Below are 27,175 nucleotides of genomic sequence, written 5' to 3'. Positions count from 1 at the left end.
TTATTTCCTAACAACCAATTATTAAATACAGGAAGTTCCAAAAATGCCCGAGGTTTAAAATCATTTTAAAAGAATATTCAAAATAGAAATGTTAGCAGCACTGTAAAAAATGGATGCTCAAGTTTTATGAGACTTTCTTTCTTCGTTTTTGACGAAACCGTTTCCTAGTGTATGCTTCGAGTAAATCTTTCGTCAAAGTGACGAAATAACTATAGTCACTTCTTAGAGGAAACGAAGTTCATCATAAGTGGAAGAAAATATTTCGTCGTTACAATTCGATCGTTTTGTCTCCATTCTAGTTAACAATCTCCCACAATGCATTGCGGTGAGGTTCTTAGTTTAGGAAACATTTTCGTCGCATATTTGAGAGTTCACGCTTTGTCACAAATCACGAGATTTCGTGACAAAATGATTCTCCAAAGTTAACTAAATACAGATCAAGGAGTGCCGAATCATCAAAAGTGAGAGTTTTATTTCTGAGAGTGCGTGTTTTGCTTTGAAAACCCAGTTCCTTCTCACCAAATTTTAAAATCGTAACACAGCTCATCATAGCATAGTGCTAATAACTGAAACAACTATAAAACAATATTTTCAAAATAATCACCATTTGCTGCAAACACATGGTGTAGTGTTAGAACAAAATTAACTATATGCTTTAGCAAATATTATAGTTGGAATGAGATATGACCTGTAATGCAGCAGCAAATACTGTTTTTCCAAAGAGCAGCCCCATCAGTTAACAATCTTTGTAACTAATTTTGAAACTTGCGGAAAACAGAGATTGGTTTTCAATAACTTAGCAAACTACTCATTCATGCCTCCTGCTTTTATGTAATTGATTTTACAAATCATTATTCATATTGTTTTTGGGTTTCATACGACGAATGTATGAAAATATGTTTTAATAATAAATGTGTCATGACATGGAGATATTTAGCAAGATCTTTAGATTATTTTTAAACAAACTGCCTATTCAGAATTCAGGCATGCAATTTTTAAGATAAAAATGAATACCCCCCACATTAATAGAAATTATATATTCACTGTTCATTAGCTTTTATTGCGGTATATTATTAACATAACAGTTCTTATTCAAAATAGTTGGTTGAGGAAAATACACGTGGTTTCTTAAAAGATGAATTAGAGTATGAAAATTGCAAAGCTATCAGCCTTAATATTTCTAAAAACTCCCTGAAAAAAATTCCACCCATAATTGGTTAAGGAATTGATCATTGTATCTAATTTCGTTTTGACCATAAATAAATGCGTGATCAAAGCTGGTTCTAAGTACATGTGATCGATGATCTAATAAATACTTTAAAAAAATGATTGTGATTTTCCTATTGTAGTTTTTAGTTATTCTTAGTATTTCATATTTCAGCTTGGTTCACTGCCTAAGATTGGTTAAGGTTCATTTATAACAATTGCATATTTTTCGCAATACTTCTTTTAATGTATAATGGTATACCGGACATTGAAAGATACGCTGAAAAATTTCCAATCTCAGTAACTCCAAAAATTTTGTACTGGGAATTTTCAATCAGGTTAAGAACTTGAATTTACTTGTGCTATAAAAGATTATTTACACTGCCATGTATAGCCTAAATAGTCATGACTAAAAACTAAATTCAGCGGCGCGACAGCCTTTGCGTGCCAAGACCTACTGTGCCCATCTCAGTTTCCTTGACCTTGGGCTCTGAGGTGCAGGAGCAGATGTTCCGGTCAGGTGGTCAGCTGAACGCGGAACCCCCAGTGTTTAGTTCCCAAGCGTGCTTGGTACTCATTTATCGACCCACTGAAGGGATGAAAGGCTGAATCCGCCTTGCCCGAGGATCGAACCAGGGCCCTGTGGCACGACAGCTTTAAGAAAAAAATTAAGTATTTATAAATTATCGTAACAGTAAGTAATTAACATTGGTTAACAGTTTGAATAGTGTTAATAAAACCAAGTATCCATTAACACGTAAATGTTCTTTTTGAAAAATGAAGGTCTGAAAATATGCGAGATTTTCAATGCTCATCGTAATTATGTACCGCTAAATTTAAAATGTTTTAAATTTTTATTATGAAGTTTCAAATATGAAAGAAAGTGTTTTTCAGATAAAAAAAAAACGCTCTGAGAAAACTAAATTTAATAGCCATTATTCGATTCTAAAAAAATATCGATTTTTTTTCGTTATTTCAATTAAAGAATTTTTTTTTTAAATTTTATTTCATCAAATTCAAATAAACAGCTATTGGATTTTCAAAATATAGTTTCCTAGTGACACAATTTTCGCGGGAAATGTATAAGATGTAAACTGCTTATCACTAGTAAATAATAATAAAGAATAAATTGTGGGACATCTAACTACTTGTCTTATATTTTTTGGACTTGTTTGTGTAACAGTAAGTAAAGATTTTGTTTTTAATTTTAGTCGTGTTAGAATATCTTTATAAAAACAAAAATTTGTATATTTTTTTTTGCAATAAAATACATTTCGAAGCTGAAATAAAACTGCAATTTCAAAATGTTTAATACTATATCTCCTTAATTATTTTACTTATTTTAAAGGTTTATATGGGTTTTCATTTATATGGGTTGTTATGACAGCCATCAATAGTGGACATAGATTTAACGGGTTACTGACAAAATTTATTGCAGCTCCTTTCCACAAAAATTTATTTTTGCATTTAGTAGAATTTAAAAAAAAATTATCCAAAATTTTGGTTTTTATATTTTTTACCGTATTTATATTAGGAAATTCATTTTAACTTTCTTTTAAAAAATTGATTAAATGATAAAACATGAGGTTTTGAATGGATCCTCGGTAGCCCCGGGCCCTAGAAAGATTGCTTCTGTCTCCCTTCTCGAGCATGGCCTTGAAAATTGTTACTATGAATCATACCTGTCATAGAGAATAAATAAGAACGACAATGAGAAAAAGAATGGTAAAAATTACCAGAATATGGTTAAGTTTACCTATTTCTGTCTCTATAGGAACACCCAAAAGCTCGGAAATTTTTAAAGAAAAGCTCTGGGGATGATGATTTTGGTTCTATTATTCATAAAATATAGTGTTGAAATATGTGGTTAAATTTCGTAAATGCGTTTAAATTTGGTAATTTTATCATCATACCTTAGAGCCTGGCATGAAAACCATTTATTCAGTTAAATAGACTTTTCACTTTTGTATTTTTTACTAAATGTCTAGTTTTCAAAATTATAAGAACTACAATTTTGAAAACTAGAATTTCCGGTAAACCGTTACCATATGAACATAAAAGCTACGAAAAGAATGTTTTATGAATCTCATCTGTTTTGGATTTATTATCAAAATTATGTTTTCTTTTTTTTTCTCTAAGAAATGTAATTAATATACAGTACAGTACTTTTATTCAATTTTTTCCGCGTAGGAACGAATCAGTTTGGTAAATCAGTGAATTTGCGCGTTTATGAATGAGTGAATCAGTTATCAAACAAAACCCAGTTATTTAAGGTACGGCAATCGACGATTTTGATTTTTTTTCCAAAATTAGCCAATAGTGTTTTTCTTTCCAGAATTCATGTAACTATTATCGTATCAGTGAATAACCAAATCAGTCATTCAGCCTGTTGCGAAATGGGTGAGTCAGTTAGCAAATATAGAACGGTAATTTAGGTTTAGAATACGATTTTATTTTTATTTAACGATTACATTTTTATTCATAAATTTTACAAAGATAATTTGAATAAATTTTTTCCTTCTTAATTTCTGTTCACATTTGTTACATGTATATGTGTATGAATGTTACATTTGTTACATTTATAGGATAATAGTAATCCTCCTTTGACCACTAAATAAGAAGTAAAATCTTTTCTGGCTGTTAAAAACATATTTAATTTTTTTTGCTATCTGCACTTTTGATAAGCAGTTATGCAAAAATTGGAGTTTAACAAAGAATTTAGTAAAGTGACTATTATTGTTTGCATGAAAAAGTTGTGAGACATCTGTAATCAACGATTAACAGTGTACTCAACTATCAGCGATACTCAACGATTACTCAATACTCAACAACTAAATTTTCTCTTCACGGAATCACAAGATGCAAACAATATGGTGAACAACAGTTGAATATCATTCCAGTTGTGAACGAAATTTGTTTGTGAATGAAAACAATTTAGTTTACGAATGAAAACTAAGTGCTTTGTCTAATATTATATTAATTAATTTACATAGTTGCAGAAATAAACATCCGATGCAGAACAACTGTTGGTAACTATGCTATATATATATAAATATATATACAATAGGAGGTAAAAATAGAAAAATAGAAAACGATATTGAAGATTTGCTAAAGAGAACTTGATGTGAAGTGAAGTTGAGTGAGTGTGGAATCGTTTTCTCGTTTTAAAGTAATATATTTTTTGTTTTAAATATAGTAGATGGTAGATCAAGAAACTTACCCACGACCTGGAACTGTTGAAGCCCGCTCCAAAATTCTGCAACTTATGAGAAATTTATTGTTTAAAGATTAACAGTTGTTAATTGATTGATTGTTGATCTCATTAGTCTACATTTGATAATAATTCTTTTATCAATATTTTAAGAATTTCTTGCAGAAAATTAAACTACTATGACGAAGTCAAAATCATAAAGAATAATTAAATACAATTCAAGATTTTTACGAATTTGGAAAACATTCCTTTTAGGGAAAGTTGGAAATGTGGTTTAATCGTTTTAAAACGCACTAACTTGAAATGCACTAATCAAATTCTTAATTTCTAAACGTATATTTTTTATGAATTTTTATTTGAACAGAAAAGTGACAAAAAAATATTGTCAATGCAGTATTGGAAATATTTGGTATTAAAATAAAAAATTTGCTTTCAATACATTTGAATTCAAGATAAAATCATTTAATTATAAAAAGAAGAAAAGGAAAAAATCTTTGCTCTTCTCTTAAGATGAAAACCAATTAAAAGTTTTAGTTGTTTCCGAATGGCATCGTCAGAAAAGTTTTGAGCTGGCCCTTCTTGTCGAGGAACTGACTCAAATTAACTTTTTGGGAAATCGATCGAAGGTTGCGCAAGACTTGAAAGTCAATCAGATAGAAAATATTAATGAAGAGTTTCCCTATATTTTGAATAAGCATTAGAAGTAGTACCTTCAAACAATGCAATTAAAAAATAAAGGACTGGCAGAACTGGTACGGATTCCGATTTTTCGAATATTCAATTCTTTCTATTTGCGAATCAAGCTTTTGTTTCCGACGTTTTCCCCTGAAATATTTCAAAAGCTAAGTAGAGTATATTACGGACAATTGAAGTTGTTTAGATAAAATTTATATGTAAATTACAAAAAGAAGAAAACGAAAAATACAGGAACGTGATAAACCATAGTTAAGTAGAATGATCCCAAAATGTCTAGATTTATTTATTTATATATTATATTTCGCGAATATTTTTCAACTTTTGTTGAGATTTATTGAGCAAACTGTACTTGCGATGAAGAGGGATTGCGGCTCTGGTTGTGTGTGGTACCCAATAACCTTTACTTTTGACACTTTCCTAAGGTAAAAACTATGTAAATTGGTCGGTTATTCTTTCTTTTTCGTTAGAATTCTGACAAAGAACGGAACGAAAAAAATGTATTGTTTAGTTATTCTCATTCATTAAAGATATGAAGACTGAGCTGGATATGTTGACATTTAGAAAATCACAAGAATGCTTCGTCTCGAGAGAATTTTCGTAATTTTCATCACGATTGCTTTTTTGTTGGATAAAGGATGTACCAAACTTATTGTAAGTATCATATGCTAATTAATCATACATTGATTCTAAAATATTTCGATACATATCAATGATCGAAACGTTATCATGAAATTTCTTTTACAGCTATATATCAATTAACTTTTAAAACCATATTTTGTAACAAATGGCATTAAAGGCCACTTATATTCTTACTTACTTATAAAATATCAGTAACTTAAACGCTGCTTAATGTGTCTGTCATTGTCAATATAACTATCAGGAAATTTGTATTATAGGAATACGTCAATTAACTTTCAAAATCATGTTTCTAAATTTTGTAACAAATAGTATTAAACACCCCTTATAATCTTACTTACTCACAATCTTACTATCTTAAACCTTACTTGTGTTAACTTAACGTTGACTTAACGTAACTAACTTACTTATGTTAACTTAACGTAACTAACTTACTTATGTTAACTTAACGTAACTAACTTACTTATGTTAACTTAACGTTGACTCAACGCAACTAACGTACTTATGTTAACTTAGCGTAACTAACGTACTTAGGTTAACTTAACGTAACTAACTTACTTATGTTAACTTAGCGTAACTAAACGTTACTTCAAGAATATGTCTATCACTATCAAAGATTATTATCGGTATCATTGTAATGAAATTTTGTTTTACAGCAATATATCACTTAACTTTCAAAATCATCTGTTTCTATTTTTTGTAACAAATAGTAAACATCACATAAAATCTTACTTTCTCACAATCGGAATATCATAAACGTTACTCATCATGCGTTGATTTAAAAATATTTCTATCATTATCAATGATGATTACTGCTTTCGATATCATTATCATGAATTTTGTTTTGCAACAATATGTCAATTAACTTTCAAAATCATCGACTCCTAAATTGCCGAATAAATAGTAAACGATATTTATAGCAAACTTGAACTCTTCCCTGCAGTTAATATTAAGATGATTTAATTATTGACATTAATTAACTGAAATAATAATGTTAAGTGACAATTAATATTATTAGAAATGAAGCCTTAATTGTTAATTATTAAAAAAAATTATTGGACGAGTGCACTAACTGTCAATATCCATATTTGATTTTATAAAATTAATATTAAACTAATATTTGATTTCCTGTAAAACTAATTCTTTAAAAAAAATTCTAAACAACTAATCCTTCAGTGAATATATAAAACGATTTTCAATAAATGTATAAAATAATATAAAATATAATGAATTTATAAAATCTAAAGAATATATAAAATCTCTTATTTAAATTAAATATAATTTTTTGTAAAATTCCAAACAAAATACAACGAGAATAAAGCATAAATAAGATACAAGGTACTTTTTTTTTGTTGCATAAATCACATTGTTTTTTTGTGTCATTTATAAATGAAGAAGGATTTGAGATAATCTTATGATAAACCACTGTTTAAATTGTTCATATATTTCCGGTAAAAAAATCCATGTAAACTCTAAGGTGTTTTTGCGTATTGTTCTATTATATCGTGAAAATCTTCGCATAGAGTAAATATGATATACTAAAGAGCGATTTGAAGAAAAACTCCATTGTCAGAAAAAGTGCAACTGATATCTTCGAATATTAGATTAGTTGACGAATTTGTTTTGGTAAGATACATAAAAAGTTTTTCTAAACTTTACAAGCGAAAATCTATAGTCTGAATAAGACAAAGCACATTTCTTTATCTTCGGAAACTAAAAATAAGAAAAGAAATTAATAATTAAATATTTTTTGGAAGTTTTACTTTAAAGTTAATTTTGAAGTTTTATTTAAAAGTTTCGAAGATTTTTATGATCGCTAATTCATATAAAATTTTGTATGATTGCTAATTCATATTGATCATTAATAAGATTGCTAATATAATTCTGGATAATAAAACTAAAATATACGGTATTTAAACCGCTCGTTTGGTAATTTTTTCGTTCATATGGTAGCAGTTTCATATGGTAATACTTCTTATTATCCCAAATTTAGTAAAAATTCAAAAGTGAAACGTAAATTTAATCGAATAAATGGAATTTATTGCATATTCGGTATTAACAATAAAATCATCAAATTTTACCTCATTTATCAAATTTTATCACGTAATATTAAACCATATTTTATTGGCAATTTTACAAAATAATTAACAAAGCACTTCGGTAAAAATCACCGAAATTTACAGAGTATCTATCAAGCCAGAAATACGGTAAATTTTTATCACATTTTGGTAGTTTTGATCATACTTGCTTTCGCATAGTGTACAGATATATGAGCAATTCTACAAATAAACGCCAGTTAGGCGGCCAAAAAATAATAAAAACTTTTTGGGGAGGCACACTATTTCTACATGAATTTTCTTCTTCCTTACACCCTAAAAAGGCGAGAAAAAATCGTGAACATGAAATTTTTTCTTTGTGACATACTTTAAATGTGACATACTCTTTCTGACACACTCAGATAAATCTGAGCCTTTTATTCAGATAAAACGATTTTTACATAAATATAATATTATTATAATGTTTTTTCTAAAATGTATTTATAGAGATTTCATAATATAAGATTATATTTTAGTATAAAAATTGGCGTTTATTTGTAGAATTTCTCATATCGTCGCTTTGAAACTAAACCGTGGTAACTCAAAAAAGCAAATTTTTCAGGAGAGCAATTTCTATCTAATGCTAATCACGCCAATGCGATAACGATTTATCTGCTCTCTAAATTAATTTTATTGAACTATGAAGATAATACTTTTTTTCTCTAAAGGGGGGATTTTTTTTTCACAAAATGACCCAAATATCTCATTTTTCGATTTTTTTGAGTTTTACGGCGATAAAAGCGACGATATGAGCAATTCTAGAAATCAACGCAAATTAGGCAAACAACAAAAATAATTTTTTTTGGGGGGGGGCACGCTATTTCTACATGAATTTTCTTCTTTTTTACACCCTGAAAAAGCAAGAAAAAATATTAAACATGAAATTTTTTCTTTGTGACATACTTTAAATGACAAAATACCAATTTTGAATTATTCTCGATTTTTTCAATTTACGAACTTTGATTAAATTTTTTTAGTTTTTTTTTTTATACTAAAATATAATCTTATTGTATGAAATCTCTATAAATACATATTAGAGAGACATTATAATAATATTATATTTATGTAAAAATCGTTTTATCTGAATAAACGGCTCAGATTTATCTGAGTATGTCAGAAAGAGTATGTCACATTTAAAGTATGTCACAAAGAAAAAATTTCATGTTCACGATTTTTTCTCGCCTTTTTAGGGTGTAAGGAAGAAGAAAATTCATGTAGAAATAGTCTGCCTCCCAAAAAATTTTTCATTATTTTTTGGCCGCCTAACTGGCGTTTATTTGTAGAATTGCTCATATATTGCGTAATCACATAACTAGTTTGCTTATGAAACACCTGTGACTAATTAAAATCTTGCATTCCTTCCACTATCCCACAATTTTCTTAAAAAGTAGCATTTTATAAACCATGCTCTTTTGCCATTGAATGATCAACAGATGGCGTTTTCAAGAGGCAGAGACTAAACTATTTATGGTAAGTACAATTTTTTTTAAAGTCTTAGTGAGAAAAATGTGAACTAAGCACGAATTTTTAGAGTATGACGAATTTTTAGAGTCGACAGTGTCAGAACGTTGAGAGACTTCTCGGTATCGACGTTAGGTGTTTTGTGTTTGTTAGCAACTCTGAATCAATTTTTGTCAACACAGATTGAGATTTGAATCATGCATCGTCGTTGATTGTTATTTTCTTTTAGAGATTTGTAGTTTTTCTGATATAAGTCGTGTGATCAGGCATCCTTTCTAATAAATTATCAACGAAAAGTAAGAAAAAATAATTGTTAAGCTTATTAATTAAATGGAGGCTATTCATCCGGATTTCGATTTTTTTAAGCGAATTTAAATTTTTGACGGTTCTGGAGATTCACTTGGATGTGCTAAATGATGTAGGGGAGAGGGGGGCACATGTGAGCAAATTTTTTTATTTCTTCACTTTTCGAAAAATATCATCAATTTTTCACAGTAAAAAATTCCATATGTTTAAATAGTATTTTCTTTGTCTTGTGGAATTTTTTGAGATTTTTCAATAAAATATTTCTTTACTTTATAATATTTTAGAAAAATGACTTCAATTGTTCACATGTGCCCCTATTGGGGGCACATATGAACAAGATTAAAAACACAAGGCAATCATCATGTTTCAAAGAAAAAAATCTTTAATATAACAGATATAGATACGCATTATACTGAGGGGGTTGTAGCTTACTATGTGAATTTAAATTGTACAACAGTCCTGTCAATAAGAAAATAATTTTTCAGCTGTACAATAATTTATCCGTAATTGGGTTTTTCGCAACTTCATGTTCCACGGGTGTTGTAATGGGCCTTTTTCTTTCTTCTCTAATACTCTTTCATGCTTTTTTTTCATTTTTTCTATCTTTTCATTTGTAGCTTTAACAATTCTATTTTCTCAGGTGTATCAGTTAATATGCGTGATGCGCGATCAACCATTTAATAAAAAAATTTTTTTTTAAAGGAAAAATTAATAAATTAATTATGGAAAATTAAATAATGATAATTTTAAATGCATACATATTTTTTAAACTTATAATATCATGAGGATAATAATCTTAATACTATGTAGGGGCACTTGTGAACTGTTCACATCTGCCCCAGATGTTTTGTTCACAAGTGCCCCCATCATCCTTCTTAAACCTAACTTGAAAAATAATGAACTTTTAATTGAGTAAAAAAAAGAATAATTGTCATAAACTTACCTGAATGTTCATATAATGATCTGCAATAGTTAATTTTAGTTTATTAGTTGATTTATATTATGATTTCACTTGGAGAAGCGAGCGATTATAATATATGCAACACCAGCTGATACAAAGAAATTGTCAGAATAGACCAACAAAATGTCTCATTTCTCTGAAAGTTTTTCAGAGAGGTAGGACTAGTACTGCCATCAATTGAAAATTTTTCGAGATTTTTTATTTCAAATCATATTGGTAAAACATACCATGTTCACATGTGCCCCCCTCTCCCCTATACATTTATTAAGTTGTTTTATAATTAATTTCAAACTATTGTTTACAGACAAAGTATTATATATCGAGCAATATTTGAGCCTTAAAAGTACAGCATTAACAGCATTGCATTAGTTCTAACTTAGTAGTGAGTCAAAAAAATGTTCAGACATTGAAAATGTTTAATTTGGATACTCAAAAAAAAAAAAAAAAGAAAAAAAAAACATTGATTTTGAAAAAGCTAAAGCATGTTTCTAAAGTACAGGACAGCACACTTCGCCTCAATTTTAAAAACAGTAAATACTATAAAAATTAAATTAATTTATTTATTTTTAAGAAAACATTCAATGAATAAATAGTCAGAAAGACTCTTAACCTTTCACTATTTGTTGGAACGGTCTTTAAATTAAAAAGATTTATTACTTATTATTAAAACCATAAAAATAAGATTTAATACTTAGGTTTTTTAAGGTGGTTCGGTACCTCCTATGTTGACAATGTTAAAATGGCATATTTCGATGTACCTTTTTAAAAAAAGTATCGTAGTTAGAGCTTTGAAATTTTTTTTTGTGTATGTAATAGGTATTCTAGATTATACTGAAGTGAGCTTTTTTTAATTTAGTGAATCAAAAGAAATTTAAAAAAATTAAATTACTCAGCATGTCAGAAAATTTTAAAAGCTTCACATTTTCATCCGAAAATTTTGAATTAAAAAAAATATTAAGTTTTTCTTAAAAAACTGCTCACTTCAGCACAAACTACAGTACTAAAGGAACTTTTTAAATCAAATATCAAAGTGTTGTGATCAACAGTTTTCAAGAAAAGGTACATCGAAGCAAAAAAAAACATAGTTTTGAGTTATTTGCATTTAAAGCGTAAATATTAGACTACCAACAATATTTAAAATTTTAATTCAGAAATCAAATTGTTTCTAAGTTATAAATCTCGTACTGCTTACATTTCAAACAAATTACTCTTAAATGTTTCTTTTATTTGATTGAAAAATAGGTTTTTATACTATACTCTCCTCACTTTTCGAGCGAATAAAAAGCCCTTAAAATGATCAAACTGAATGCGATAATTATAAAATTGTATAATTCATAAATCACCCATAAATTTTATTCATGAAAATTGAATATTCAAGTCTTTACCAAGATGTTTTGTTTAAATTTAAATGAGTTAAAAGTATTTTTGTTAAAAAAAATAACTATATTACAAAAAAAATCTAAGAAAATGCATATTTCAAGATAAACATTCTAAACACAGAAATAATTATCAAAGAACTGTAAATAAGAATTTACTTCAAAATTAGAAATATTATGTAAAGAACATTTAAACAAAAAATCAAAATGATGTAACTAGAAATTAGGGAAAAAAAAAATTCAGTCCAAGGTAAATTCGAATAATGTAAACGAAATTCCTAATTTATGCCGGTAATGACAGCTTCAAAACAATCCTGGTCCATAAGCAATGTTTTTTTTTGCATTTCAGGACTTTATTTTCTTCTCTTTTACGTAAGTAAACAAAAACGTAATGAAGAATAAAAAAAAACGTAAAAATAATGACTTAATAACAGTACAATAAAAGAACAAAACAAAAATAGACTTAACAAATCAAACTAATGTAAATCTCAGTTTTATATTCAAAATTCTCGAAAATCGCATGGAAATAAAGAACAAACAAATAATTCAGTTAAAGTTACATTCAACTAAAGATATTGTAAAGTTGAAATTATAAATTTTTTTTTAATGACTTGGTAATAGCACATGCAAAAAATAATGGACATTATAATGTTTACGAAATTGTCTGTCAAAAGTGGGCGTGGCATGGGTGCTTTCGGTTTGTTTACATTTTTTAAATTAAATTTAAGTGCACTTCTACGTGGATTTCAAACAAAAGCAATATAACGTTAGAAAGCTAATAGTTTCTAGTTTAATTATTGATCAAAATCTCAAATTCGATTTTTTTGAAGGTTTTTAGGTACTGAACCCCCTTAAGAAGCTTCAGTTGCGAAAGTTCATGACTCATGGTTTTAGCTAAGCTCATAGTTTAAGAACCCTTAACGTCAATGACTTGTAGAAAATGTTCGTAACTTCAATGACATGACTGGTGGCATCAACAAGGAAGGTCATACAACACAATGACTCTCGCATACAACGGAAAGTTTAGAATCATTCTTTAAAACATTCTAATATGGAGAGAACTGCAACAACTGCAGAAAACATTAAGTTTGTTGTTATTTCATTTACAGATGACTCAAAACAAGTGTTTCACGTTAAATAGAAAAGATTTGAAAATGGAAACACATTAAAAAATAAACCTGTTGGAAAATCATGTAAAAAATACCAGATGAGCTTTAACGTGGATTTGAAGTTTGAGATAACACAGCTGAATATCATTGAATTGAAAGCAACATTAAAAAAGATGTGTAATTGCTTTTTTTGCACAAATAATCTAAACAAGCAAAATACTGATTTAATACTGCACTTATTGTAATAATTTTTAGAGAAAAGAATGATTCTTTTAACAAAACATAAACGTGTAAAATATGAAGCTCTTATTATGTTTTAAGCAATTAGATGCCTGAGATATCTTCTAAAACAGACTTTTTTTATTGAAAATACTTACAGCTGTGTAATAGCATTTTTAATTAAATCTCGTCATCCAAGAAAAAAAAATATTCCCTGCTACCTTTCAAATTATTTAAAGAAACCTGCAAAAAATCTCTCATTTATTCCGTATTACTAATAATTATGTTGTTGTTGTTTCCAATGCTACTTGCTATTATACCAACAAGACTGCTTGGTAGAACCAAATGAATTTAAGGTAGAGGGTGCATTTCTTTTTTTTCCGTAGTGCCATTTATGGCCAAGACTTATATTATATTTGCAATTATAATTACAAATACAAAACTAAATAGTGTAATGCACATTTATGAAAGATATAATATTGTTAAAGTTTTTTTCTGAAAGGACAACTCATAAATATAAATTACATTTGAAGCGTGTTTGTACGTAGCAAGGAGAAAAGTATATTAAGGCTTAAGTGTCTTTTTATCGTCGCCATTTTGCATTTTTGCAGAATTTTTTATTTTTTATTTCCATTTTTTTAGATGTTTTTTTTCCTTCTCTTTTATGCTTAACAAACTTTTCCCGACGGAGTATCCTTCGAAAACTTTTTACCTTACAAAATAGGTTGAAAATGAAGAGGTTGCCTTATGAGAGAAATAATGCTAGGCAGTTTTAAGAGTCTCTGTAGAATTCTGCACTATGCGATTTGTAGTATTGAGTAAGTCATTAAAAATTACACACTTGTCAGTTTTTATATTTTACTTAATTTAATTTTATTGCACATTTTAAATTAATAAAAACTGATTTGGATGAGGCTTATGTTTTTTTAAAAAGTTACTTTACACACAATTAAAAACATTTATAAAAAAATTTAAAAGGTGACAAATGCGTAGTACTAAACTACTTTTCGAAACCTTCTGAGTGCAAAATTGTATTGATATAATATTATTAGAAAAAGAAATGAATACAGGACATAAAACTGCACATGCCTTTAACTGAGATTATCTGACAGTATTGCATTTTACATGTGTCGTATGATACTGTCGAAAATTTCTCGAATTCATTCATTTATTTATTTATTCTTAAAAAACGAGTGAAAACTAATTGATGATAATATACATTTTACATACCAAAGATTAAAAAAGAACAGAAATTAAAGAAACTAAATAAATATTCAAAAAAAAATTTAGAAAAGACCTATTTGAGTCTCATTTTGTGAAAATGATCGAAATATACTTTCTAGCCCTTCATAAAATCAACGTTCTGTGTAAATTAGTTTCGAATACTGGTTGTGCTTTTTTATTAAAGCTTTAAATATTTGTTTTTAAAATCCTCGTAAGAACTGCAAGTAAATATTTAAGTGGGAAAAAAATTCAACAACGTCTTCTAACTTCGACCAAACATTACCTAAATAGAAAAAAAGGGAAGAAAGCATAAAAAAAAAACAATTAAAAAATGATGTATTTGAAGATAAAAATTAAAAGCGATTTTTCACATAAGACTAATGAGTCAAAACATGATTAAAATGGTTGATGATCCACATTCTTTACTACAATAGTTAATTGGTCAGAGGCTTAAAACGTATTTGCTATTTCTCATTTAAATATTAGTTTGTAACCACTTATGTGATTAAATCCCCCTTTTAACTTCCTTTTTATGAAGGATTCTTAAAGAATGGTCATTACTGATCAACCTGCATAAATTTTACGTTTTCATATTACATGTTATGTAATATTTTTGCTATTTTCAATTTAAATTTGACATACGGAAACTGAAATAACCAGAGAGAGCATAAGCTAGGCAGAAGTGAGCAGTCTTCGTCGATAGATCTCTATTTTAGTATTTTGTTGAAAGCGCTTTTTTTCACGAATTTATGTATTACGAATTTATTTGACGATTTTTGATTTATATCACGAATTTATTTGCTTTACTAGAATTTATTTGTTTATGCAGGTTTTTCCATTGCAATTCACTTATTTCAATTTTTAATAGACTTAATTATAGCCAAAATTTTAACCTTTTTAAAGAGATATCAGTTTTAGAAATTTTATCTTAAGATTTTATACTATAGCACATTTCTAAAAGGTTTAACGAATTATATGTTATTTATTTGAATTCAAATTTATTTTAATTACTTAGTATTTACTGAAAAGATGTAATTTTTTAAAAAAAAGTTGTTATATGGATTTGAATGATTGTTTTGAATTCTTAGAATTTTGTGCATTTGCAATGCACCTAAGTTAGTAGCGAGCGAAGCGAGCTTGGTTTGCGAAGCAAACCATATAACATTGCGTAGCAATTTTCGGGGGTCGGCGAGCGTTAGCGAGCTGGGGGCGCAGCCCACTAGTTGTTTTAAATTTTACTATAAGCGATTCAGTTTTTCACATGTTTTAAAGATAACATCAGTGATAATTTCTAACTTATAGCTCTATTTGAACAAAAAAAATAGTTTATTGCGCGCATTTAAATATTTAATTATTTTATATTCGCTGTGTCAGATAAATTCAAGAAAGAGCATTACGTGGTATCACGTGTGGTCCACGTCATCAAATTTATACTTTTATAGTTGTCTGATACCACGCGCCTTTTTTTCTTCAATTCCAACTATTAGTTCACACTCTCCCTATATCTATCTATATTATATAAAACGCTAATACGTATGTATGTAACAATGAAACCGATGATATTTCTTTTCTCGCGTTGGCAACAGTTTTCATTTTTAATTGATAGTCTTCGGCGCGCAAGAGCACGTAGTGAGCATCATATGTCTAATCTATGTTATATAAAGCGCTAATATGTTTTAATTGATAGGCTTCGGCGCGCAAGAGCACGTAGTGAGCATCATATGTCTAATCGGGTGAATTCTCACCGAATTATTAAAAAAATGCTCACAAAATTATCTTCATCGAAGCCGATGCTTTACATCCGGCTTTCAGTACTATTACATATTGTTTTACAACACATGGTTTTAGCCCTCTGGTGGGAAAGACTTTCAAACAAAACTTGCAACAGTTACTTTTCTCAACAACTGAAATTTAGAATAGTGTGATTAAGAAAAATATGCGAACTGTTTTCAATTTCAAATTAATATTGAAATGCACAGGTTTAGAATTTTCTACAGTGAAAAGTTTTCGGAACTTCAGTGTTCAAAAAAGTATACAAAAGCTAGACGTTAAGAACGTATCCAATGAGCGAGCAAGGCGAGCATCGGATTGCGAAGCAATCCGAAATGAACTGCGAAAGCAGTTCCGGGGGTTGGCGAGCGCCAGCGAGCAGGGGGCGAAGCCTCCTAGTATATTTATATATCTTGTTTAAATTTTCAATCGTTAATAAAATACTTTTTATTCATTCATTAAAGTTTAAATGCGTTATTTAAACTTGAAATGGATCACACTTGATGTTAATACAGTTGTTTCAAATATTAATTCATGAATTAAATTTAATTAATTAATTCATTTTTATGTGTGAGAAAAATTGTAATTATTTAATAAAAAGTAACTAAAATAAAATTTTTCGTTATTGACCATGGTAGGAATTGAATTAACTTTAAATTTTTTTTATTATATTACTTGTTTACGTAGTTGAATTCATATCGTTCGATTTGTAATGAGTTTTTATGCGTTCATTTTATTTTATAAAAATAGTCGAAAAAAAGATAATGAATTGAGCAGAAAAAGAAGAAAAATTTACATAAAGTTTCCTAATTCTAAATAACATCGAACCCTTATAGGGTAGAAGTATGAAGCTAAAAAATAAAAACACGCAATTTCAGTTGTCGTATGCTATTAATTCAGATTCACTAAACACCATGTACTCCTGCATAATGTTTAGCTTTACTTGCTAGGAAAGGCCAATTAAATCTGAATGAGAAATCTAAAACATCATACATCTTATGTAATTAAAGGAAATTTCTGTAAAATAAAGCTCCCATTTAAATAAAATAATTTAGTTTTAATCAAGTAAAAATAAATTCTGACTAAGTTTTATAAACTCTTGAATAACTTATAAGGATTGTCAAGAAATTTTATTCATTCAAACATTTTCCATTAATTTTTCTTATGTAGGTATTAAATGACACAAACTTACTAGCTGAAGAATTACTGAATGCAAGTTCTATTTCTGAAAGGCAAAAATTACTCAACATCACGGATCCAGGGAACGGCAATATCGCGATAATGGTACACTTATGTTTGGATTATTCTAATTGATTTTTTTTGAGAAATAGAAAATTTACCTAGATATAGAAAATTTAAAAAAAATTACTCCAAAGGATTTAACTGTAAAATCATATTATAGCCTAGGCAAATTTTATTTTCCTCAGAAACAAATTTAGTTATTTAATCTATATAACTCTAAAAAAACAATCATGTTAAATTTTAAAAAGTAAAATCTTAAATAAATTAAGTGATTTATCTTAATTTAGTTAAATAAAAAATAATTATGATTGCATAAATAATTAAAAAGAACGAAGTTTTAGGTATAGGTATCCAAACTGAGAAGGTGGCGATTATTAGCAAAAAAATAAATAATAACTAGTTAAAATCTCTTTCGAAAATGGTAAAATAATGTCTCTTTAAATTCTGAATTATGGTAAGTCGATCATAATGCTAGAGATTACGGAATAATGGTGAATTCCAGAGATCAAAAGAGAAACACAACTGACATTTCTCATCGGAAACTAAGCAACCAGGGCCAGATTAACCTATAGGCACACTAGGCACGTGCCTAGGGCCTACGAAATTTAGGGGCCTACGAAAAACTTCGGAGAAAAGAATTTGTTGACAAAAATAATTTAGCTTTAAAAACAACAAGTGTATTTTGCACAAAATTATGAAGATACAAAAAAAATATAATATTTTTCGGTAATAAATTATTTTGCCGAATCTTATGATCTAATGTATTACTTTTTTTGCGATTTTTGGATTCAACGAAATCTTGTATTATGCTGTCGAATTCCAAACTACACAAAATGTCGTATTCAATAGACATAAGTGCGAGCGATGCCAAACGATCTTGATTCATTGCTGGACGCAAATAATTTTTTATCAATTTTAATCTGGAGAAAGATCTTTCTCCTTCTGCATTTGATCCAAGAATCAACAAATATATTCTTAATGCAATGTGAGGAAAAGTATTCACAAGTTTATCTTTAATTGCCTAGGGCCTACGAAAATTGGCTATGCCTAGGGCCTACGAAAGGTATAATCCGGCTCTGTGAGCAACTGATTGAAACAAGAGCTTGACCCTGATTCTGATAATGATATCAGGGTCAGGGCTTAAGATTACAGCATTAAATTATTTCTTCACCACCAAATAGTGTCATCCAGTGGTAGCTGGAAGGAGTATAAAATAAAAAAATAATAATAAAACACGGCGTTGCAATATATAAAAATATGCTTTATTGATAATTAAATGTGAAGCTACTTATTAAACATACTTCAAAGGAATATGAGAAGATTTTACATATTGTATATTAAAACTGTAACAAGGCTATTTTTTCCTAATTATCTATGGCTGGAAGTGCGACAGCAATATTTCATGTTCCATATTTATTTTTATTTTATTATAATTTGCTACTTTCAAAACTATATTAATAAGCCTACGGAACTGAATAGAGACCTTTATAATAAAGTATTTTGTCCGGGCAGGATTTCGTATGGTATTTAGTCATCCTTAAACGCGAAAGAGTATATAATCACTGGTTTGGAGTAATATTCATTCTGTTGTTTGTTGTGGCATTTACGAGATTTTGCTCTAATTGTAACAAAAATGTTGTTATTGTCAGTCAAAAAGTAATTCATAAAAAAATTTCCTCAAAATTTGATTTGACTTTTGATTTTTTAGTTTTTTTTTTAAATAATTAAAGTTACAGAGCTTTCCTTAAATGCAGTGGGAGGAATGGTTGTTTGTTTTTAACAATTATGAAAATAAAAATCTCGATCTAATCATGATCAAAGGAAGGTGCGGTAACACGATTAAAGTTTTTCCAGACGTTGGTACACTAAGGATCGGAAGATTATAAGAAAAGGTATGAGTGTAAATGTTTTATGCAAAAGTTTTGGAATTCCCGGCTTGTTCAGAAAGTAATATTATTTTTTTTCAACAGAGGGCTTGTATCTCTTCACGGCCAACTTCATACTTAAGCCATACAATCATTATGTATTTTGACAACTGATAAAATAATACTAACAGCTGGTGACCATTTGTAAATAATTATATCCCGTTCAAATATGAAAAGTGAAGAGAAAACTTTCGACACATTTTACTTCTTTGTCATCGCAAAGGTGAAATACTTTTCAGTAAGAAAAAAAAGTGCATGCGATGCGTTTAGAGAAGATGCATTGACAATATGCCACTGCCAAAACTAATAATAGATCTGTCAATTTTGATGAAGATGCCCGACGTTATGAAAGGCCTGTTACAGCTGATGAAAGAGCGATAAATGCTTTAATTGATGCACATCGGTTAACAGCTTATAAGATCGTTCTGTAAAACATCCTGGAAGACCAGTTACAGTTGATAAAGGCACTATAAAGGCATTAATTGATGCCCATCAACTATCAACTTATAAGATCACTGTTCTGTAAAATGTTTTAAGAACGCTCTGAAAGTCCAATTACAGTTGATGAAGGCTCAATAAAGGCATTAATTGATGCCCATCAGTTAACAAATTACAAAATCGCCGTTCTGTAAAACATTCTAGAAGACATGTTACAGTTGATGAAGGAACAATAAAGGCATTATTTGATGCACTTCGGCTAACAACTTATAATATCGCCATTCTGTAAAATGTTCTGTAAAACGTTCTGAAAGGCCAGTTACTGTTGATGAAAACGCAATAAAGGCATTAATTGATGTCCATCAGCTTATAACGTATAATATTGTTCTGTAAAACGTTCTTTTAGAAGTACTGAAAGGGCAATTACAGTTGATGAAGGCCCAATAAAAGCATTAATTGATGCACTCTGGCTAATTACTTATAAGATCTGTAAGGGATTAAATTTATCACATTCGCCCGTTCATGATGATTTGAGACGCCCAGGTTTAAACACAAAGCTCGACATATGGGTTCCACATGATCTTAAAGAAAGAATTTTGTGCCGTCGTGTTGACGTCTGTGAGATTTGCTTATCAAATGTCAAGAAAATTATCAAATTTTGAAGCGCATCATGAAGGAGATAAGAAATGGGTTGTGAAAAACAATGTGCCGATCTCTACTAAATTTGTTCGGATGGTAAAACTTTTACTTCAAAAGAGGAGGTCAAAAATCACCTTAATCAAGTTTGTTTTGTCAGCAAGGAACAAAAGTATGGAATCATGCTGCCAGAAATATAGTCATTATTCTGATCTGAAAAAATCATTTTTGCAAATAAAAACTATATATATATATATATATATATATATATATATATATATATATATATATATATATAATTGAAAATTTCAAATTATACAATTTTTTAAACACATATCTAAAAACACATATCTATTGTTTCCTAATGAGTTTATTTATGTACAAATTTCTTAAGCTGCTGAAACTTCTAAAATTTAAACATATTTTAGGAAATTTACTTTCATGTTAATTTTAATTGTATGTAACTTAAAGATCTATGGGGAACTAATATTTAGAAGTTCCGAGTCATTATTTAAATATCTAAGAAAATAATATTTTTTTTATTGTTTAGATACTTAATGTCACATTAAAGTTACTTCATCTCTTTTTTAAAACTATTTAAGAAAAGTAGGTATCTTATTTCACCGACGAAAGTTTTATATTTTATTTAGGTTTTAGAAAACAGCACTTTATCTGACGAAGAACTTAAGGAAATAATTCTGGAAAACGAGAGTAAAAAATTAAATGAAACACACCCAACTTCCACTGAACTTATACCAACGGTATATTATTTATTATCTTTTTCCTTTAGTTACTAAATTAAAATTTATTTTGGGTAGATGTTTAATAAATATGAAATATCAATTTTTAAATTCCCGCTTTGTATTACATTTAGATACTCAATTAAAAAAAATGAACTGAACTGATGATGAAGTAAGACACTATACAAGGGGAAAATATTCGAGTAAAAGCACCGTACGGTATGGTTATGATAGTTATGGTAAAAATAAATAAACATCATAATTCTGGTAAACAAAACAATCACTGTTTAAAGGTTTCATATGACAATTAAGTTAGTATGATAACGATTTACTGGAAATTCCAGTTTTTAAAATTACAGTCCTTATTACCACACACATAGTAAAAAAAATATAAAACTGGAAAATAAATTTAACCGAATAAATGGTTTTTATGACATGCTCTAAGGCAGGGATCCCCAATCTTTTTGTACCTAAGAGCAAATACCAGAATATCGGTCGAATGGCTGGCACCATTTATTTTTTTAAGATAAATTTATAGTTGATAGACATAGGTAATAATACACACTACATATAATGCACAAAAAATTTAAAGTTAAAAATTAATTTAACTTAGGAATATAATTAGTATTAATATTCTTGTGTAAAATAAATTATTACTGAATTGCTTTTTCAAACCATACGAAGTATAAAAATTATTTATAAAATATATAAAATGCAGTCAATGTGAACTTTGGCATTGCATTTCACTGGCCAGCGCTTAATAATTGGGAGAATACGGTGAAATTCCTGCTCGCAAGCAATCATCAAGGTGTTCATCTGAAAGTCGGGATCTATATTTTGATTTTATGATATTTATTGTCGAAAGCAGTGATTCACACAAGTATGTGGAACCGAAAAATGACTTTATTTTAGTTGCTGCTCTTTTTAAGAATGAAATTCATTTCTGACAACTATATTCCAGAATTTCTCATCTAATATAATAGTTTTGAGGATAATGTCATTCTGAAGACCCAAAATTTCTATCTCCACTTCTCGCCTTACCCGAAGAAATTCTGAAATGTGTGTTGCTATTACGGTTACGTTTATTTAGTTGGTAAAAGGATTTACAAAATATGTGATCAACTATTTCGATGATATTAAACTGTTGAAAGCGCTTTTCAAATTGATCATGCGTGGAAAATGCACAAGAGACTTCATTTTCAAATGTGATATCCACAAAACTAGCTTAGCTCTGAACGAGTTTACAGGCCCTATCATTCTTGCTATATGTTTGTCCATTCCCTTCAGCTCCAAGTTTTAATTATTTAATTTTTCCGTTTTGTCCTTTATGAAAGACAAATCTGTTATCCAAAGAGGATCTTTTAGATCTAAAAATATTTGATTTTCGGCTGCAAGATAATTTTTTATTTCTTCAATTAAATGTAGAAATCTATCAAGTACTTTACCTTTACTGAGCTAGCATACTTATGTATGTATTTGCATAGCATTTTATGGGGAAATGGAAAACTGAAATATTTTATCGTTGGGCACAAGCAGCGGGCGCACCTAGACCGATCGACGAGCGCCATGGTGCCCGCGGGCATAGGGTTGGGGACCCCTGCTCTAAGGTATCATGATAAAAATTTACAAATTTTTCCACATTAACCAAATTTTATTACCAATTATGAATCTATATTTTATTGTAATTTTACCGAAATCATTACCAAAGCATTTAGGTAAAAATTACAGAAATTTTTGGTGTTCTCATAGAGACAAAACACTATAAATTAGTAGTTAACACTATTAGTTTGAATCTTTCTCTTTATATCGCTGTACGAATTGTATTTCATTGGTCTATTATTACTTTTTATGCTCATTTTAGAGTTATAGAGAGTTATTTATTTCTTTTAGATAAAATTATTTTCTCTTATATTCACAATTAATAAACAAATATTAAATTTTATATGTTGGTGATATGTTAAAGAACTGAAGTCTGATTAAATAAAAATAATGTTAGTGACCAATAGTAAAAAATCGACCAAATCGCATCGAACTTCCCTACTACATACCGATGATTCATTATTTGCTTTCCTTTTATTTAGCGATTAATGGTAAAAAGAATTTTATTGACGATACATAATAAATAAATATCAAATTTAAAATGGTCACTTTAAGCTAGAGTGAAAATTCGACCTAAGAAAATAATTCCTAATGAACAAGAGTAAAATAAATTATATGAATTGAATTCCAATAGTATATCACTTTTTAAAAAATATATGTACCAATTAAATCAAAATTGTTTTTAATATTGATACTTAATTCATAAGCAAATATACCAAAATATATATTGTTAGTGATATATAATGAAAGAGAAATAACTAACTAAGAGAAAAAAGTACGGTCAAAATTGCCAGAACATATTAAAATTTACCATGTTTCTGGCTTTATGGAAACACCAAAAAGATCGGAAATTATTACCGAAAGCTGTGGTAAGATTTTAAGTAAAATTAACAATAAAACATGGTTTTATAATATGGATAAAACTTGATAATTTTATCATGATACCTAAGAGCAAGAGAGACATAAAAGAGATTTATACATATATAAATATATATTTGGAGAGAGACATAAACAGCATTTATTCGGTTAAAGTTCCTTTTCACTTTTGTGTTTTTTACTAAATGCGTGGTAGTAGAAATTATAATTTTGGAAACTAGAATTTCTGATAAACCATTACCGTATGAACGAAAAAATTTCTGAAATGTTTAAATACCATACATTTAGGTTATTTATGTCAAAATTATGTTTTTTTTAAAGTTATTATTTAAAAAAAAGAAAAGAAATGTCTTTATCATACAGTACGGTGATTTAATCAGAATTTTCTTCACTGTGTATGATTATATGAAAGCAATTTTAGTGAACTAAACAAATTAAATAAGTTTAACTTCTCCTAAGTACGACAGAATGTAACATAACGACTTCAAAGTTCATGATTTTTCAATTGAGTTTTTAGGTTGGGTTTTTCTGGTAGGCAAATAAAGTACGTAAAATATACAAAAATATTTCTTTTTTTTTACATGTTTTACATTTTCTTTTAGTTTGCTAACGGATGACTTTTTATTGAGAAAATTTTTAATGCAATGCCTGTCACAAATTTTTTTTCTCCAAAAAAAATGCCAATTATTTTTAAATTGTAAAAAAGCATGCTTTTGATAGCTTACGTAAATGCAGGAAAAAATACAGGGGCTATTTTAACGTTGCTTTTTGGCATATAAATTTCCTTTATTAAAAATTTTTATAATTAAATTAGAATTTAAATATGTTATTTTTCTAAAAGTGGGTAAATATATTTAGCAATTGTAATCAGAATCTTTGCAAAAAGGCCCCAAAAAGTGACCCATAAAATTATTAAAGTCTTCAGCAAATGCTTGCTGTTGAAATATTATCAACTTTGTCTTAATAAAGTTGTTATGGACAACATTATTTTTTAAGATTACGAAGTCTAGAAATACAGAAGATCTTAATCACTTACATAAATTGTTACATGAAATAATTTTATTTAATCCACAAAGTTTATAAATAAGTCATTTAAAAGATATTTTGTTTCAGTAAATTTTAAAGACGATTTCAACTAAGCTAAATATCATTTAACATTCTGTACCATTGCACACTTTAAGGAACTTAAGCAGATTTCTTTCCATTTAGGAACCAGTCACATTATCTGAGTTAGAAGAGGAAGAATTATTTAATATGATCCTCGCCAATGAAAGTCAAAAACTATATCAATTACATCCAACTTCTACTGAATTTGTACCATGGGTATAGTTCAAATTTTTGCTTTAGACAAGTCTTCTATCTTAAACTTTAAATTCGCAAACTTAAATCAATTTAAGCGTTTTTCAAAAAGTGCTGCCATTTTAACATTTACTGAAAGATATATATGGATAGTTTCATAACAAAAATAGGTAGAGGACCGCAAGTTCGTAGCCGTTCAACAGACCCATATGATTGTTTCTGCAAATAATAAGCTTATATGATAAACTGATCATAATTCCCTAATATTTTTTTAACTTAATTTCTTAACTAATTTCTTAACTTAATTTCTTTTTTTAACTTAATTTTTTTTAACTTAATTTTTTTTAACTTAATTTTTTAATTTAACTTAATTTGTTAAAATATAAGTGATTTATTTATGGAACTATTGTGTCTAATTTTTCTGGTTTCTATTTCCATATTTAAAGTTTATCATTGTTTAATAAGTTTAAAATATGGCTTCTAAAGTTATTTAAAAAATAATAGGCTTATATGAACATAATGTAGCGTATTATAGAAAAAAATAATGTTAATAATGTTTATAAATACATTCTAAAATAATAAAGAATTAGTACAAGTTTTGCCGCTGAAATTATGAAACTCTATACAGAATACTCTACAGGAAATACGACAAAATAGAAAGTTTAAGCATTCGAAAATTAGTTCTATAATTATTAAGTGATCAATTTGCAGCGAAAAATACCACCAGCCAGTAGTACAGTTCAAGGAAAAAAAATCGATATTCGATGTGCTGAAATGGCCGTTTTGTTAGTTGAAATCAATATTGTTCAAAAATTATTGCAGTTTCAATTGCTTTTTTTTCTCTAAATTTCTTTTACTATTAACTCTATACTTTGACCTTTATTGCTGGTAAAGTATGAAAATTTATTTCTTCCGAGAACTTTTATCTTATACAAGGATTGTTCTCCCTTGTTTAAATGTAACCCCCTTGCTTAATATTAAATATTTATGTATCATCAAACTGTAACGCAAGGTAGCGCAGTGATCGCTGAGATGGCAGTAATCATGTAAACAGTGAAGGAAAGCAGTCGTTCAAAACTACCAATTAATTAAGCTACTTTGCTTTTGTCAGATCCTAACATATTTTTAATGACTATGATTTTTAAGTAGACGTAAAAGTAGTTGGCAAAAGTAGATAACAGCTAAAAGTAGACGATTTAGGCGTAGATTCACCCAGTAGTTCTTCCTCCTACCTCTTTAAAACTACATTAATATTCATTCAAGAAGATTCTGGGCATCAATCATTTCATTCATTCGTTCTTTTTTGTGGAATGCAAATGTAAATTAGTTTTAAGAGGAAGGAAAGAAAGAGGGTGATTTGACAGAAGATTCACCCAGTAGTTCATCCGCCTATTTCATTAAAACTACTTTAATCTTCATTCAAGAGGAGTAAGGTCATCAATCATTTTATCCTCTCACTCCTTCTTGTGGAGCGCAAATATAAATTAGTTTCAAGAAGGAATAAAACTGCGTGGGGGTGATACTGCCTCATATTTCACTCTTAGAATATGGTGTTTAACAAACTTTCATGATATAATGTTTAACAACTCTCAGGAGATAATGTTTATAAACTCTTAGGATATGCTGCTTAATAACTCTCAGGAGATGATGCTTATCAACTCTTAGGATATGATGTTTAACAACTCTTAGGATTTGATTTTATCTACTCTTAGGATATGCTGTTTAATAACTGTCAGGAGATGATGTTTATCAACTCTTAGGATATGATGCTTAACAACTCTTAGGATATGATTTTATCTACTCTTAGGATATGATGTTTATCAACAGAAACAATGTGAATTAAATTAAATTACATTTGTTTTGGAGAAAAATACCTATATTGAGAGATAAAATCTATATTGATATCTACAAGAGGAAAATCCAAAGACAGGGATTTGTGAGCTGCAGTTATAGCCTTTAAAGAACGTGACATTTATTAAAAGTAGGTTTTTCTGTATGAATCGCAAAATTGGAAAAAAGTTTCTTTAGCAGTATATGCCTTAACCCCTTCTCTATGCATCGTTCATACGTTACCATCTTACGTTCGGCATTTTTGTGACGGTATGGGCGACATATAAGAATCTTAACTTCTTATCTTAACACCTAAACA

General features: G+C 28.5%; 1 protein-coding gene across 2 annotated transcripts in view; it reads left to right on the top strand.

The window, feature by feature from the left end:
• Positions 1–5,258: 5,258 nt before the first annotated feature.
• The window catches only part of LOC107450299 (uncharacterized), a 32,989-nt gene continuing 11,072 nt past the window's right edge, over positions 5,259–27,175 (top strand). The window contains exons 1-4 of one of the 2 annotated variants that reach the window (XM_087149411.1): positions 5,259–5,764; positions 17,442–17,555; positions 21,163–21,273; positions 24,937–25,050. In XM_087149411.1, the coding sequence (XP_087005537.1) occupies positions 5,687–5,764; positions 17,442–17,555; positions 21,163–21,273; positions 24,937–25,050 (417 nt within the window). In that variant the 5' untranslated portion in view covers positions 5,259–5,686. The remainder of the gene's footprint in view (positions 5,765–17,441; positions 17,556–21,162; positions 21,274–24,936; positions 25,051–27,175) is intronic. The other variant, XM_087149412.1, reaches the window with a different exon arrangement.

The sequence above is a fragment of the Parasteatoda tepidariorum genome, chromosome 8 (assembly GCF_982258835.1).
Source record: "Parasteatoda tepidariorum strain Cologne lab strain chromosome 8, Ptep-v5.0, whole genome shotgun sequence".
Classification (NCBI taxonomy): domain Eukaryota; kingdom Metazoa; phylum Arthropoda; class Arachnida; order Araneae; family Theridiidae; genus Parasteatoda; species Parasteatoda tepidariorum.
The sequence above is the reverse complement of the archived record's forward strand: the minus strand, read 5'-3'. Positions and strand labels throughout refer to the sequence as shown.